Genomic DNA, 12667 nt, shown 5'->3' on the forward strand with positions numbered 1-12667 from the left:
TCCACCACATATGATAAAAAGAACCCTCATGTTTTTTACATTTCCAGCATTTGTTTGACATATTATTATTAGCATTTGCTAATTTTTTCGGTGTTAAATACCACCTATACATCATTTTGTATCCATTCTCTTTCAGATTATTACATGTAGATATCTTCAGTGTATTCTTCCATAGAAATTCCCATGTCTCCATTGTAATTTCTTTATTAAAATTTATTGCCCACTTCACCATTTGAGTTTTAACCATCTCATCTTCCGTATACCATTTCAGTAAAAGTTTATACACCTTAGAAATCAATTTTCCCCCCTCCAGATAATAGTTCCTCTAACTCTGTATTTTTTGTTCTAAAACCCACTTTTCTTTTATCAGATTCGAATAAGTCTTTAATCTGTCGATATTGCAGCCAACCATATTCAAATGGTAAGTCCTCATTGTTCTTTATTTTAAAAGAGTCTCTGTCCACCCATAATAGTTCTTTATAGGTTATCCAATCTTCTCCCTTGTATTCCATATTTGGGTTTACAACTTCTGCTGGAACAATCCACACAGGTCTTTTTTCCCCAATAAACTTCTTGTACTTTTGCCAAATCATGAAGACATTCCTTCTCAGAAAATGGTGCTGAAACATCCCATCCATTTTATGTTTATCATACCATAAATACCAAACAAATTATTGTGCCCCTCCAGAGCTAACAGTTTAAGATTAGATAGTTTTGCCCAGTCCCTTAACCATGTTAAACATACCGCCTCATGGTACAGTCTCAAATTTGGTCATTGCAAACCACCCCTCTCTTTTGCGTCACACAGCACCTTCATCTTGATTCTTGGTTTTTTCCCTGCCCACACAAATTCTGATATTTTCCTTTGCCGTTTATCAAAATATTTCTTATCTTTTACAATTGGAATTGTTTGTAACAAAAACATCATTCTGGGTAGCACATTCATTTTAACAACTGAGATACGCCCCGACAGTGACAAGTTCGTTCCATTTCAACATGTCTCTTTCTATCTGCGACCACAATTTTTCACAGTTGTTCTTAAATAGATCTATATTTTTAACTGTTAATTCTATTCCCAGGTATTTTGTTTTCTGAACCACTTCACACTTTATAACACTCATTAACTCCTCTTGTTTCTTTTTTATCATATTTTTACAAAGCAGTTTCGATTTTGTTTTGTTAATACTGAACCCTGCCAGATCTCCAAATTCTTTAATTTTATCTAACAATAATGGTAATGTCTGGACTGGTGCTTCCACTATGATCATCACATCATCTGCAAACGCTCTGAACTTATATGAAAAGCCTTTGAGTCTTATACCTTTAATGCTGTTGTCTTCTCTTATCTGCCTTAAAAGTATTTCCAACACCATAACAAATAGCAAAGGTGAAAGTGGACATCCTTGTCTTGTGCCTTTTCTTACCTCAAATTTTTCTGTCAAATCATTGTTTATACATAATGACGTTTTTTGTTCTTTATATATAGTTTTCACAGCTTCTATAAATTCTTGCCCCAGTTCCATCTTCTCCATTGTCAGAAACATAAAATCCCAATTTAAATTGTCAAAGGCCTTCTCCGCATCCGCAAAGAAAAAGCCCACCTCCTTTTCAGGGTGTTTATCATAATATTCAATGGCATCCAACACAACTCTCAAATTATCCCTAATTTGTCTATTTGGTAGAAATCCGGCCTGTTCTTTGCCCACAAAGTCAATTAAAAATCTCTTAAGCCTTTTCGCTAAAATTCTTGCAAAAATTTTATAGTCATTATTCAATAAAGAAATGGGCCTATAATTCTTGACATCTGTAAAATCTTGTGACTCCTTTGGGATCAATGAAATATTTGCTTCGTTCCATGTGTTTGGGATACCTTTTTCCTTCATAATCTCATTCATCAACCTTTGTAGGGGCTGCACCAGGTCCTTTTTCATTACTTTATAAAATTTTGCTGAGATTCCATCTGGACCTGGTGCTTTCCCTACCTTGGTTGACTCTACGGCTTCTGAAATTTCTTCTTCTGTAATTGGAGCATTTAATGTCTCTCTCATTGTATTTGAAATCTTAGGTAGTCTTGCATTTTCTAAATATCTATTTTCTCTAAGTCTATCCTCTTTTTTTGAAATAATTTGGCATAATACTTGTAAAATGCTCTTTTTATCCCTTGGTGTTCCATTACCTCTTTCCCTTCCTCCACTATCTTTCCAATTACGTTTTTCTCCCTTTTTCAGTTGCCAAGCTAGATATTTCCCTGGCTTATTGGCCCCTTCAAAAGATTTTTGCTGCAAAGTCTTTAAATTCCACTCCAACTCTTTATTTACAAAGGCCCTCAGCTGCTCTTGTAGTATCTTTATTTCTTGAATTATTTTTTTCCTTCCCGGTCTTTTCTGTAACTCTTGCTCCTTAAGAGATTTTTTCCTGTATTGGAATTTTTTTTCTTTTTTCTTCCTTTCCCTACTGTTCAAAGTAATCAAAGTTTCCATATGTCTTGATGCTTTTAAATCTGATTCTCAAATTCCCTCTTTGCATGCCTAATTATTAACTGACAGGTTTTTTTCTTGCCAGGCCCAGTGCTCCCTTCTGTTCATTGGGGCAGATCTTTTTTTCCCCTTTAATGGCTTCCTTGACTTGGGTCATTGACATTGTAGGCATCATTTCAGACTTTGTAGTACTTTTGCTAACCTGTGGGATGCATTCTGCCTGGACTTCAAGTGGTGTGGTTTTAAATGGCTTCCAAGAGTACTCGAAGGATTTGTCTTTCGAGTGTTTCCCTTTCAGCTTCTTTTTAAATATTCCCCTTGTTTTTGTAAAGTTCCTTCTTTTGAAATCCAGCGTGACTGTTTGGGACTTTAGGGGTAACTTCCTGTTGACTAGCATGCTGAATTTAATAGCACTGCGGTCATTGTTCCCAGTTGGGGCGATGACAGAACAGAGCCGAGTCCAAGATCACTCCCTCTCTGGTTGGCTCCGTGGCCATTTGTCCCAGTGCGTGGCCATCTAGGCTAAGAGTCTCATTTCTACAGCATGACTCAAGCGCATGCTTCCCCAGTCATTGTGGGGTAACTGAAGTCAGCCAGCATCACAACTTCATCTGCTTTAGTCACCTCCCTTATTTCCGTCTCCACCTCAAGGTCACAGATGTCAGAGATTTGTCAGAGATGCTTTAGGCTGATCCTGCACTGGGCAGGGGGTTGGACTAGATGGTCTGTATGGCCCTTTCCAACTATATGATTCTATGATCAGCCTCAAGGCTTTGATCACGTGGGCAACAGTACACCCTCACTTTTAAGTAACCTTCGGGCCCAGTATGCCCACCAGTATCATTTCTGCTCGGCTGTTCATTCCCCAAATGTTTTCTATGCCCTCTTTTACATCCAATGCACCCCCTCGCCCAGCACACCCCTCCGTGTCCTGCCTACAGAGCTTGTGCCCGGGGATGACCATATCCCACTGATCCTCCCCCTTCCACCAATTTTCTGAGACACCCACTAGATCTAAATTATCATTGGCACCAAGCATTCCAGCTCCCCTCTCTTGACCTGGCGGCACCTGTCCTGTGTCTCCTCTCCAGCAACCCTCTTTCGAAGAAGAGTGTACTAGATCAGGTTTAGCAAAGATCACAGCAGTGAAAAAGAGGGTCAATGCAAAAAGGGGACAATGTAGCATGGATGGTGGTAGTATGCAGTATGAAACTCACTGGACGCCCTTGGGCCAGTGGTTCCATTTCAGCCTGACCCACCTCACAGGTCAGTAGGAAAAGAGGAAGACCCAAAGCGAGAAGGCTGGGCTCAGTACAGAAGTCTGCAGAATCTGAGCAAGTCTGTTAAGGACAGGATGTTCCGGAAGGGACTTGACAGCACGGCTCACACAGGGGGTTGGTGTGAAGAATAAAACAGAAGAGTGGAAAACTCTGCATGCTGCACCGAGCAGGGTGGGGCAGAGGCACAAACGGAGCACGATTTGGACTCTGTCAGTAGTTGAAGCTAGGACCCTCTCTCCACTCTGCATAACTGGGCATTTATGAACGGTTCACACATCCTCTCCCCATTTCCCCAGTAAGAAGAATCCCTCCCTCCCCTCCCCAAGTCTTCAGGCTGGACCAAGAAGCCTTCTCCAGGCCCACAAGACACGGGCACCCCCTGCAGAGAGTGGCCGTCGTCCCCCGCCCCACCCCAAGTCAGTCCCATGAATCACACTCCCCCAGACTGCTGAGCTCCTTTGTAATGAGCTTTATTAAAATCCCGTTGCCAGAAGAAACCACGGCCTGCAAGACACCCCCTGCCTCCTCTCAAGACTTCAGCCTGGGGGAACGGGAAACTGGTCTCCATCCTGCTGGGTCCTTCCAGCCGTTGACTGGGTGCGGGGTGGGGGAGGGGCAGTTTGTCGACCCCAGACCAGAGGCTGGGAGCATCGAGCCTGAAGTTCAGAGGCTCCGTCTCCTTCCAGAAGCCAGCCTGCCCCCCACCTTGCAACACAGCACCAGGTGGCCTGTGCTGGGTCCAAGCCAAAGCTGGGGGGGGGCACTCTCATTCAATCTGAAGCCTAGAGGGCACCGATGCCGTTCAGCCCTGCAAGAGCCCCTGCAGTTCCTGCCCGCTTCCCACATGGGCATGGCAGCGCATGGAGGCAGGAAGGGAACACCACTGATGCTGGCCAGAAGGTGCTTGGGGCAAAATAGTGCCAAATGCTAAGGGCAGTGGACGGCAAACTCTGCCTGCTGCCAGTCCTCCAGGAGAGGAGGGGTGCCCACCCCCCATAGCTGCATGCCACTCCTGGGAGGAGGGGAGTGGCCTCTGCTGCCCCCCTGGCTCAGCCCCAGGCCGTGGGGACAGTGCTCGGGGAGCAAGCCTCTGCGCTGCCACAGCCACGTGACTCAGACATGCTGTTCCATGCCAGGTCTTGGGGAGGGAAGGAAGGCCAAGTCTTGCCCTCCTGGGCACCACGAGCCCAGAAGAACCTCTCAGGGGCTCAGGCCCCAAGAACCCCTCTGTGGGCATTTATGAGGCAGGGGAAGGAGCGCGACTTCTCCCCTCCCGTTAGTGCAATTCAGATCAATTCCCTTGTAATACTAATGGTACATCTGGGGGGAGTGTCTGTCTCAGAGCCCCAGACGGTGATGCGCCATGACCCTGCCACGTGCCTGAGAGACTTCGGAAATCCCTGGGGCTCCTGCGGGGGGGGGGAGGGGGCGGGGGCAGTATGTCTCTTATCAGGGTGTGGGTGTGCTGGGTCCGATATGCAGGTGGTGAAGCAGCCTCCCTGCGTCCTTCTGCGCCTTCCCTCGTGGGTGAAAGGGAAGTTCCCGCATGACGATGCGAAGGACGAGCCCTGCTGTATCCTCCGGCCAGCATTTCCCTGGCTGTTCCCAGCATGGCAGAATCCCAAGCTGGAGAGGGCCCGTCGCAAGGGCTCACTGGTGCTTGTGTTTCTCACTGTTGGGCGAGAAGGAGCCCATCATGCCGAAGGGAGACTTTGGACGCATGTTCCGTCCAGAGGTGATGAGCGCCCCAAAGCCGTGCTGGTGGGAGAAGGCGTAGCCGGAGCGCCGAGAGATGGAACGGCGCAACGGTCTCTTGGGCAACAGGACGGGCGGCCTCTTCCGGAGCTCCTGGATCTTGGATAAGACCTGCAATCACAAGGGCGGTCAGCTGCACGGAGCGGTCCAGGCCAGCAGGCGGCCGGTCTGGTGGGTCTCAGGCCCTGTGCTCATTCCCTCGGGGTCTTTCCTAGCCCAAGTGGCCAGGAACAGCAAAGCAATCTCAGCCATCCCTCAGACCTCCAGGGCTGAAAGAACAAAATCTCTGAGAGCAAGTGCGGTGTAGTGGTTAGAGAGCCGGACCAGGAGTCTGGAGGCTGCTGTCACGTATGCCAGCATGCCTGCCATGGTTGTATTCTGCATTTTGTAATGGTCTGTGCTGTTTGCCAGAATTATATGCTATAACTCTGTGCGATCGTCGGAGCGTGTCTTCTGATATTAATGGCAGGCGAGCCAGTGGGCCCCTCCATTATCGGTTGAAAATATGTACGTTTACTTTTTCCAGTAAGTGTCCTTGAGGAGAGCTGCTAGCAGCAAACATTGCAACTTTCCCAGAGACTGGGATATTTCCTTTGTACCTCATGTAGTCTAAACTACTTTGTTCCCATGCAACCTCTTTGGGGTTTCGCGCCAGAATGTCAACGGACCCGGGAGGGCGGGAAGTTTTCCTATAATAGCAATGCCTTTGTCTGAATTGTCACTTCTGCCAACTTCTGCACCTGTACCGTAGGGATCTCAATGAAGCTACTTCAACTGGAACACCTGTGTTTTAACTGTGGAGGGCTTGAGGGACTGAACTGCCAGGGACTGACAGCTGCCATGAAGCAAACTGGGTAGCCTCGGGCCAGTCACACGCACTCTGCCTGACCCTCATCGCAGGGCTGCTGTGTAAAGGACCTGTAAGGCTCCCGCTGTGGGAAGGTGGGACAGAAACAAACACTAGATGGCAGCAGAGCTACACATCTGGATGGCAGGCGAGGCTCACAGGGGTTGAAGGGAAGCCAGCTGGGGCTGGAAATACCAGCGGGGCCCGTGCCCCCTCCTCTGCTGCCTTCTTTAGGCACATTTACACTGGCACTGCTGCAGCCTGCCTTTTAGCATGAGGGTGCCAGACCTCGGCTGCGACTTTTCTGAGGCAGCTACAGTCCTGCTTTCTCCTACCGAGAGCACGCCGTGCTGCTACGCCTCCGTACTAGTCTCTAGACGAAAGAGGTTGTCCAGGGAGAGAGAAGCTCTCCTGAGCCCCCTTTTGAAGCTCCAGCAGGATCCCAGGAAAGGGAGGCAGTGAACCTGGGCCCGCAGACACCCCTCGCGCGCTCCGTTGCTGTGGCGGCAGCTGCAGACTCCGCTCCAAACGGCGTGCCCAGTCTCCGCCCTGTTTGCTCTAACCTGCCTATAAGCTGCACTTGGCTGCTAGTAGGGCTGCTGGAAACACCCTCAGCCACAAGCGGTGGGCGGGCAGCAGACAGCGCAAGGGTGGGCCAACCCCCCCTCCCCCATCCCTGTGGTGCCTCCTGGAGCCACCAGCCTGCAAAGAGCTCTGTGCCAGGGAAGAGGGGTATGAATAACCTTGTCGCTGACAGTCGGCTTGAGCTGCGTCTTCATGAACCGGAATCCGACCACAGGCAGGACGCACAGGGTCACGCAGAGGAAGATGGCCAGCCAGACGCTGGGCTGGTTCAGGGTGTTCCGAGCAGTGCCTGGAAGGAGAAGCCAGGCAGGGGGATGGCAGGAAGGGCATGCCCAGCGGCTGGGCCCATGGGCAGAGTGGGCACTAAGAGGGGACCTTGCAAGGGAGGGGGGGCTTCTCTCCCAGCAGCAGCAGCAGCAGCAGCACCCAAGGAATTCAGAAGCACCGAGGGTCCTGACTGGGAAGACCTCCACCCACCCCTGAGTCCCCTTCGGTCTCTGAGCCTATGCAGTGGCTATCTTTTGTCATGGCACGTTTTCCACTCATCGCTGCTTGGCAGTGATCCTCAGGCTGAAATGCAACGGCCAGGGCAGCCCCCCCCTCCTGCATTAGCCAAGAGAGTTCACAGCTCCCCAAACCCACCCAGCAGTTTCATCTTCCCTTGGAAGCCTCCAGAGCCACGGGATGGGCGCGCGCGCGGACACACACACACACACACACACACGGTGCTTACCGATGAAAGGGAAGGAGGCGGTGAAGACCAGGTAGGTGCCGTCGCTGTACATGGTGAAGGTGACGGTGAAGTACATGGCCAGGCTGCCCCAGATGAAGAGATGGTTGACGATTGTCCAGTAGGCCGTGTCCAGCCCCATCTGCAGAGGCAAGCGAGGGACTCCTGCAGCGGCATGCGTGGTGGCAGCCTGCTTACACCCCTGGGCACAGGACTGCCCCACTCTGGGCTCTGCCCCAGGCATTAAAGGAGAGCTGCCAGAAAGCGGCCTGTGCCCAGGCCTCCTTGTGGCCGAGCTCTACAATGGGTCCCCAGGCCAAGGTGCGCTCAGGGCGCCTCTTGCATTCAGAGCAGGCGATGCCTAAGCAGAAAAAGAGCCCAGTCCCCCAGCAGCACCTTGCCAGGATCCCTGGGACTTTGGACCCAGCCCCACTGGGGCCATGGAGGTGCACGAGGGCTCCACTGGAGAAGCAGATCCCCTGCCCCCCCCCCAAGTGCCCGCTCATTCATTCATCGCCTCCCCGCTGAACTGGCAAAGCTCTCCTTGTGTTCCCTCCAACCACTGCCCTGGAATCGTTCCCACCGGACGGATGAGAGAAACCAGGGTGTGTTATGCCAATATAGATTAAAATCATATGCCAATAATCAATACTGAACAATACTAGGCCTAGCTTCTATACTCTAGATGAACTTTTAAACTTTGCATGAACTTTCAGTGTATTTTTTCTATGTGTAAGGTAATTCAGCAGGTGTGCTCTCATCCTTTGACAATTAATTAAAATAGTGGACTCTACCGAGATTGATGTTCCTCTATCAGAGATTCAACCAATGGTGATCGCCCAACTTAGCTTTTCTTGACACTTGTCAGAGATTTATAGTTTTCTTTTGCAGTTCTGACTATGACATAATTTTTTAACTAATTGGAAGGCTGTACTATGAAATTCTGAATATTCAGTGAAGAGTCAAACCAATCAATATTTGTTTGTGCTATAATGTGAATAGACCCTAAATGTTTGCATATAATGAGGTATAAAGTTTCAAACACAGATAGTATGGCAGGGTACTGATGGAAGAAATCTCTTGAGAGAATCTAGGTGAGAACCTATTTCTACCTATGTATTTCATAGAAACTTTGAGCAATGTTAAACTTAGGATTTATTGAGAAATGTTAGTGAACTTATTTCTTATTGCCTTTCTATGTTCTGTTGTTATAGGATTCATATTAATAGCCATTTATATTTTGATTACTTGCTTCATTAAAAAACTAGGGCATATTTTCAATAAAGTGAAATAAACTCTAGATTGGTGTCTGTGTGTTTGATAAGGAGTTGCAAAGCAATACTGAACCCTATATAAATAAATGTACTGATAAACAGCTGGTTCAAAGAGCTTATCTGTTTGACAGGTCTAAAGATGAACTGCTTTCGGCTTCCCCGGAGAGAGATCCATCTTTCTCCTGGCAAGTTGAAGCTTGGTTTTAGACACGGGCAACCGGCTCGTTACAGGTGAGGTGGGAGCTGAACCCTGGGGAGCCCTTTGCATCCTCCGGGCGCTCTGCGCACTCTCCGAGTCCCGCGTCTGTGAACGGCCTCCCTGGACCTTCGCTTCCTGCCTCCAGGGAAGGCTTTTCTGTGGCTTCCCTCTCAAGCCAAGGACTAGCAGCAGCCCCAGAAGGGCTGGGACACGGGGTGGGGGTGGGGGGCAGGCTTTTTCCCAAGGGGAGAGGGGCCAGTCTTCTCTGATCCTGTGGGAAGGGGCGGCAGGAGGGACCTGCTGCCAGGCGTTGGGCTCTGAGTGCAAGGACCCGGGGCAGGGCTGGTCTAAAGCAGGTCAGCCACCAGAGAGGCCCAGGGCCAAATCTGCTCTAAGGAACACCAACTGCCCTTCCTACTACCAGCCACAGACAAGAGGGGGGGTTGGCTGCAGACATCTTGCTTGCCACCCCCCCCCCTTGGCAGTGGCAGGGAAGGAGGGGTTGGCTGACACACACACCCTGCACCTTGACACTGTCCCCCGTCTACTCCAGGCCTTCCAGTGTTTATCTGCTGCTTTGAACGTCTAACAGCTTCAGTCTGCAAAAGATTGACCGTGGCTTTCTTGTCTCCCGGGAGGTCAGCTATGTAGGATGTTAACTCTTCTCAGAGATAAAGTTGGCAAGCTCCCATAATTCTTTGGTAGTTACTTATATGGAGATTCAAAGCAGATACAGAATACTGTCCTCTGCCCGGGCCATCGATCTTTCTGCCTTCTCTGTTTGGGGGTGGGGTGGAGTGGAAGCTGGGATGGTGCCTCTTCCATGACCAAAGATGTTTGGTTAGAGTTGTCCAGGTGTCTTGCTTTATTTTGTACATTAGTTCAATCGTTTTAGACTAGCAACCGAGCCCACTGGAAAAACAACCGGCTCTAGCAGCCTGTAAACAAATAGCAATTATTCTGTAAACAATTAGAGCTGAAGGGTATACAAGCCCCTCAATGGGTCTTTACACATTTTTACCAATGTGCCATGGGGTTCATCAGTATAAATAAATAAACCCATATCCCTTTGAAGATCACTGTTTTTGGTGGCTGGTTTTGTGAAAAGTCATCGGCTGTTAAGGGAATAATTTGGAAGCAGAGTTCTCAGAGGGAAAAAATCTCTAACAGGGGAGGAGAGGTTGGCTGATCTACCACCCCCCCCTTTGCCCTTTCTGCCAGAATAGCTTGTGGGCCAGGGGGGGCATCCTGGCTTGGGAGCGGACAGAGGCGTGCCAGTTGCCTTCCACAGAAACACCTGCAAGAGGGGCTGCAAGGGGCACAGGAGGAGGCTCGGGGGCTCTGCCCCCGGGAAGCACCTCCGAGGAGACCCTCACTCCGCCCAAGAACTTCACTTGGGGAGGGGGCTGGAGACGCACCCACACTAAACTTGCCCTTTAAGCTTCCTTTGTGAGGGAATGCCGCCTTCAAGCAGGCACCTCGTGCCGTAGCCCTGCAGCAAGCGGTGCCCGTGCAAGCAGCCACTTACCTGGACGGAGACCACGATGAGCAGGCAGGTCTGGGCCATGAGCGCAAAGGACTGGTAGTCGGCAATGGCCTTCCCATCGCTTCGCACGGCGTTGTACATGGCCCCGTAGGGCACAAAGAAAAGCACAAGGGAGCTGTAGACGCCATACAGCATGCACTTGACAAACTCCAGCTTGTTGAAGTAGAGGTTCTGCTGGCCGGGCGTGTACAGCTGCGGGAAATGCAGGCTCCAGCGGTCATCCACGTCCTGGAGGCAGAGAGAGGCCCTTGGGATGCAACGCAGGCTCCCCTGGCTGAGGAGGTGCCTGCAACACCGCCCCCCCCCACCGTGCACCTCGTCTGACACCCTCAGCTGAGCCCCAAGATGGCTCAGCTGCTCCGTCCCTGTGCAAGCCATCTCTCCTAGGGACTCCGCCCTAGGGCAGCCTCCCCGGTGAGGCCTTGGCTTCTTCTCTGGGGCAGGTGCCAGCTGCCCTACTAGGCAGACTCTGTGAACGGGAAGGCCCAGCCCTTACCTGGTCAAAGAGGCTCATTCCCAGCACGGGCAAAGCGGTGTAGACCAGGTTGTAGAGGGTGATGAACCATTCGTCATACACGGTCTGCAAAGAAGGGGCGAGGGATAAGGAATTTTTATGACCTCTAGCTTAAAGACCCATGTATGAGCATTTGTCGGAGCTGCCCTCTAACGCAGGAGGCAAAAGCTTTTCTTTGTGAGCAGATTCCTTCTGACACAGTTTAAAACACTGAACACTGCAGGCCAGAAAGGAGACGTTATTATCTCCCGTGTTTCGCCTTTGTACTCAAGGATAAGCCCCCTCTCAGGAAGACCCCCCCTTATCCCTGTGTAGCACCAGACATGGAGCATGTTTTTATTACTGTCTTGTCAATCGGGCCCGTTTTGGTGCCCTGTCTCCTGAAGAATTTGATTCGGAAGAATTGTTTGCATCTAGTTTTGTGTAACAATTTTATCTTTTATTCTGTAAACAATTAGCTTCGGAAAGTATATAAGATTCTCTGCTGTGGCTGATCTTTATGCTTATGTCCTAACAAGGCAGAGCATCTGAGCTTTATTATTAATAAAACTTGTATTTCTTCACTGATCAGAGTTTGGTGTCTTGTTTAATGGAGGATAATGGCTGTTAATGGAAAATAAAATTAAAGCAGCCTACTTTGAAAAGAAATGTCCGTAACAGCGAGCAGCAGAATTTGAATCCTGTGGCCTCGTAGAAACCGACAAGATTCCCAGGGCTTAAGCTTGTGAGAGTCACAAGTCCCTCCTGCAGATGCCTTCTTTGTCTGCCAAAAAGGGGGTGGCGAGTGAGGGGATGTGACGGCAGCATGAGCAAGCACCTCGCCACTGGCCACCCACAGGCCCAGCGCAGGGAAGCTGCTGCCCGGCTGAGGACTGGCAAGGAGCCCCCGTGCGCCGGGACGGGAGCATGCCCAGCCAAGCCATACCCTTCCGCCCCATAAGTCAGATGCCCTCGGGGCTCAGTGAGAAAGGAGGGCTAGACATCAACCAGCCACTGGAGTTCATCCGGTGTGGGGATCAAGGTGTGGCGCAATGCATGTTAGGCCCCTGGTGAGCTGCAGCAAGAGGACACAAAAGGACATCCTGCAATTTGGCAGGAGCCTTCTGGCAGGGGGAGCAGAGGGGGTCTGATGGGGCTACCGGGAATCCCTCCCAAGGCCCCCTTCGTGAATCCCGTGTTAAGCTGCTCCCCAAACTTGATCCTCATGCCCCAAAGGAGCCCAGAGAACCACCCTGAGTTTGACCTGCCATGGAACCTTTTGTATGGCGGAGAAGCCCAACCACGTCCTCTTGGGAGCTGGAGATATGGGGGCGAAGGCAAAAATACAACAGTCTGCTTGAAGAAAAGACGCGGCAGGCCCATCTTAGCTGTATATCCAGCCAAAGAAGCCACAAGTTGCTCATATGAGCCTCGGCCTAGAACACAAACACACACACACACACACCAGAGATGGGGAAAGA

The 12667-nt window shown here is 50.1% G+C and overlaps 1 protein-coding gene across 6 annotated transcripts in view; it reads right to left on the reverse strand.

Annotated features, from left to right (window-relative positions):
* Positions 1-4184: 4184 nt before the first annotated feature.
* LOC129334755 (phospholipid-transporting ATPase ID-like) overlaps positions 4185-12667 on the reverse strand; it is an 89905-nt gene continuing 81422 nt past the window's right edge. For 4 of the 6 annotated variants that reach the window (XM_054987045.1, XM_054987041.1, XM_054987044.1 and 1 more), the window contains 5 exons: positions 11190-11273; positions 10676-10921; positions 7678-7816; positions 7103-7233; positions 4186-5623 (listed from right to left, as the gene is read on the reverse strand). In XM_054987045.1, coding sequence (XP_054843020.1) covers positions 5408-5623; positions 7103-7233; positions 7678-7816; positions 10676-10921; positions 11190-11273 — 816 coding nt within the window. In that variant the 3' untranslated portion in view covers positions 4186-5407. Of the gene's footprint in view, positions 5624-7102; positions 7234-7677; positions 7817-10675; positions 10922-11189; positions 11274-12667 lie in introns of all 6 variants that reach the window. The other 2 variants (XM_054987046.1, XM_054987047.1) reach the window with 2 other exon arrangements.

The sequence above is a fragment of the Eublepharis macularius genome, chromosome 8 (genome assembly GCF_028583425.1).
Source record: "Eublepharis macularius isolate TG4126 chromosome 8, MPM_Emac_v1.0, whole genome shotgun sequence".
Lineage (NCBI taxonomy): Eukaryota > Metazoa > Chordata > Lepidosauria > Squamata > Eublepharidae > Eublepharis > Eublepharis macularius.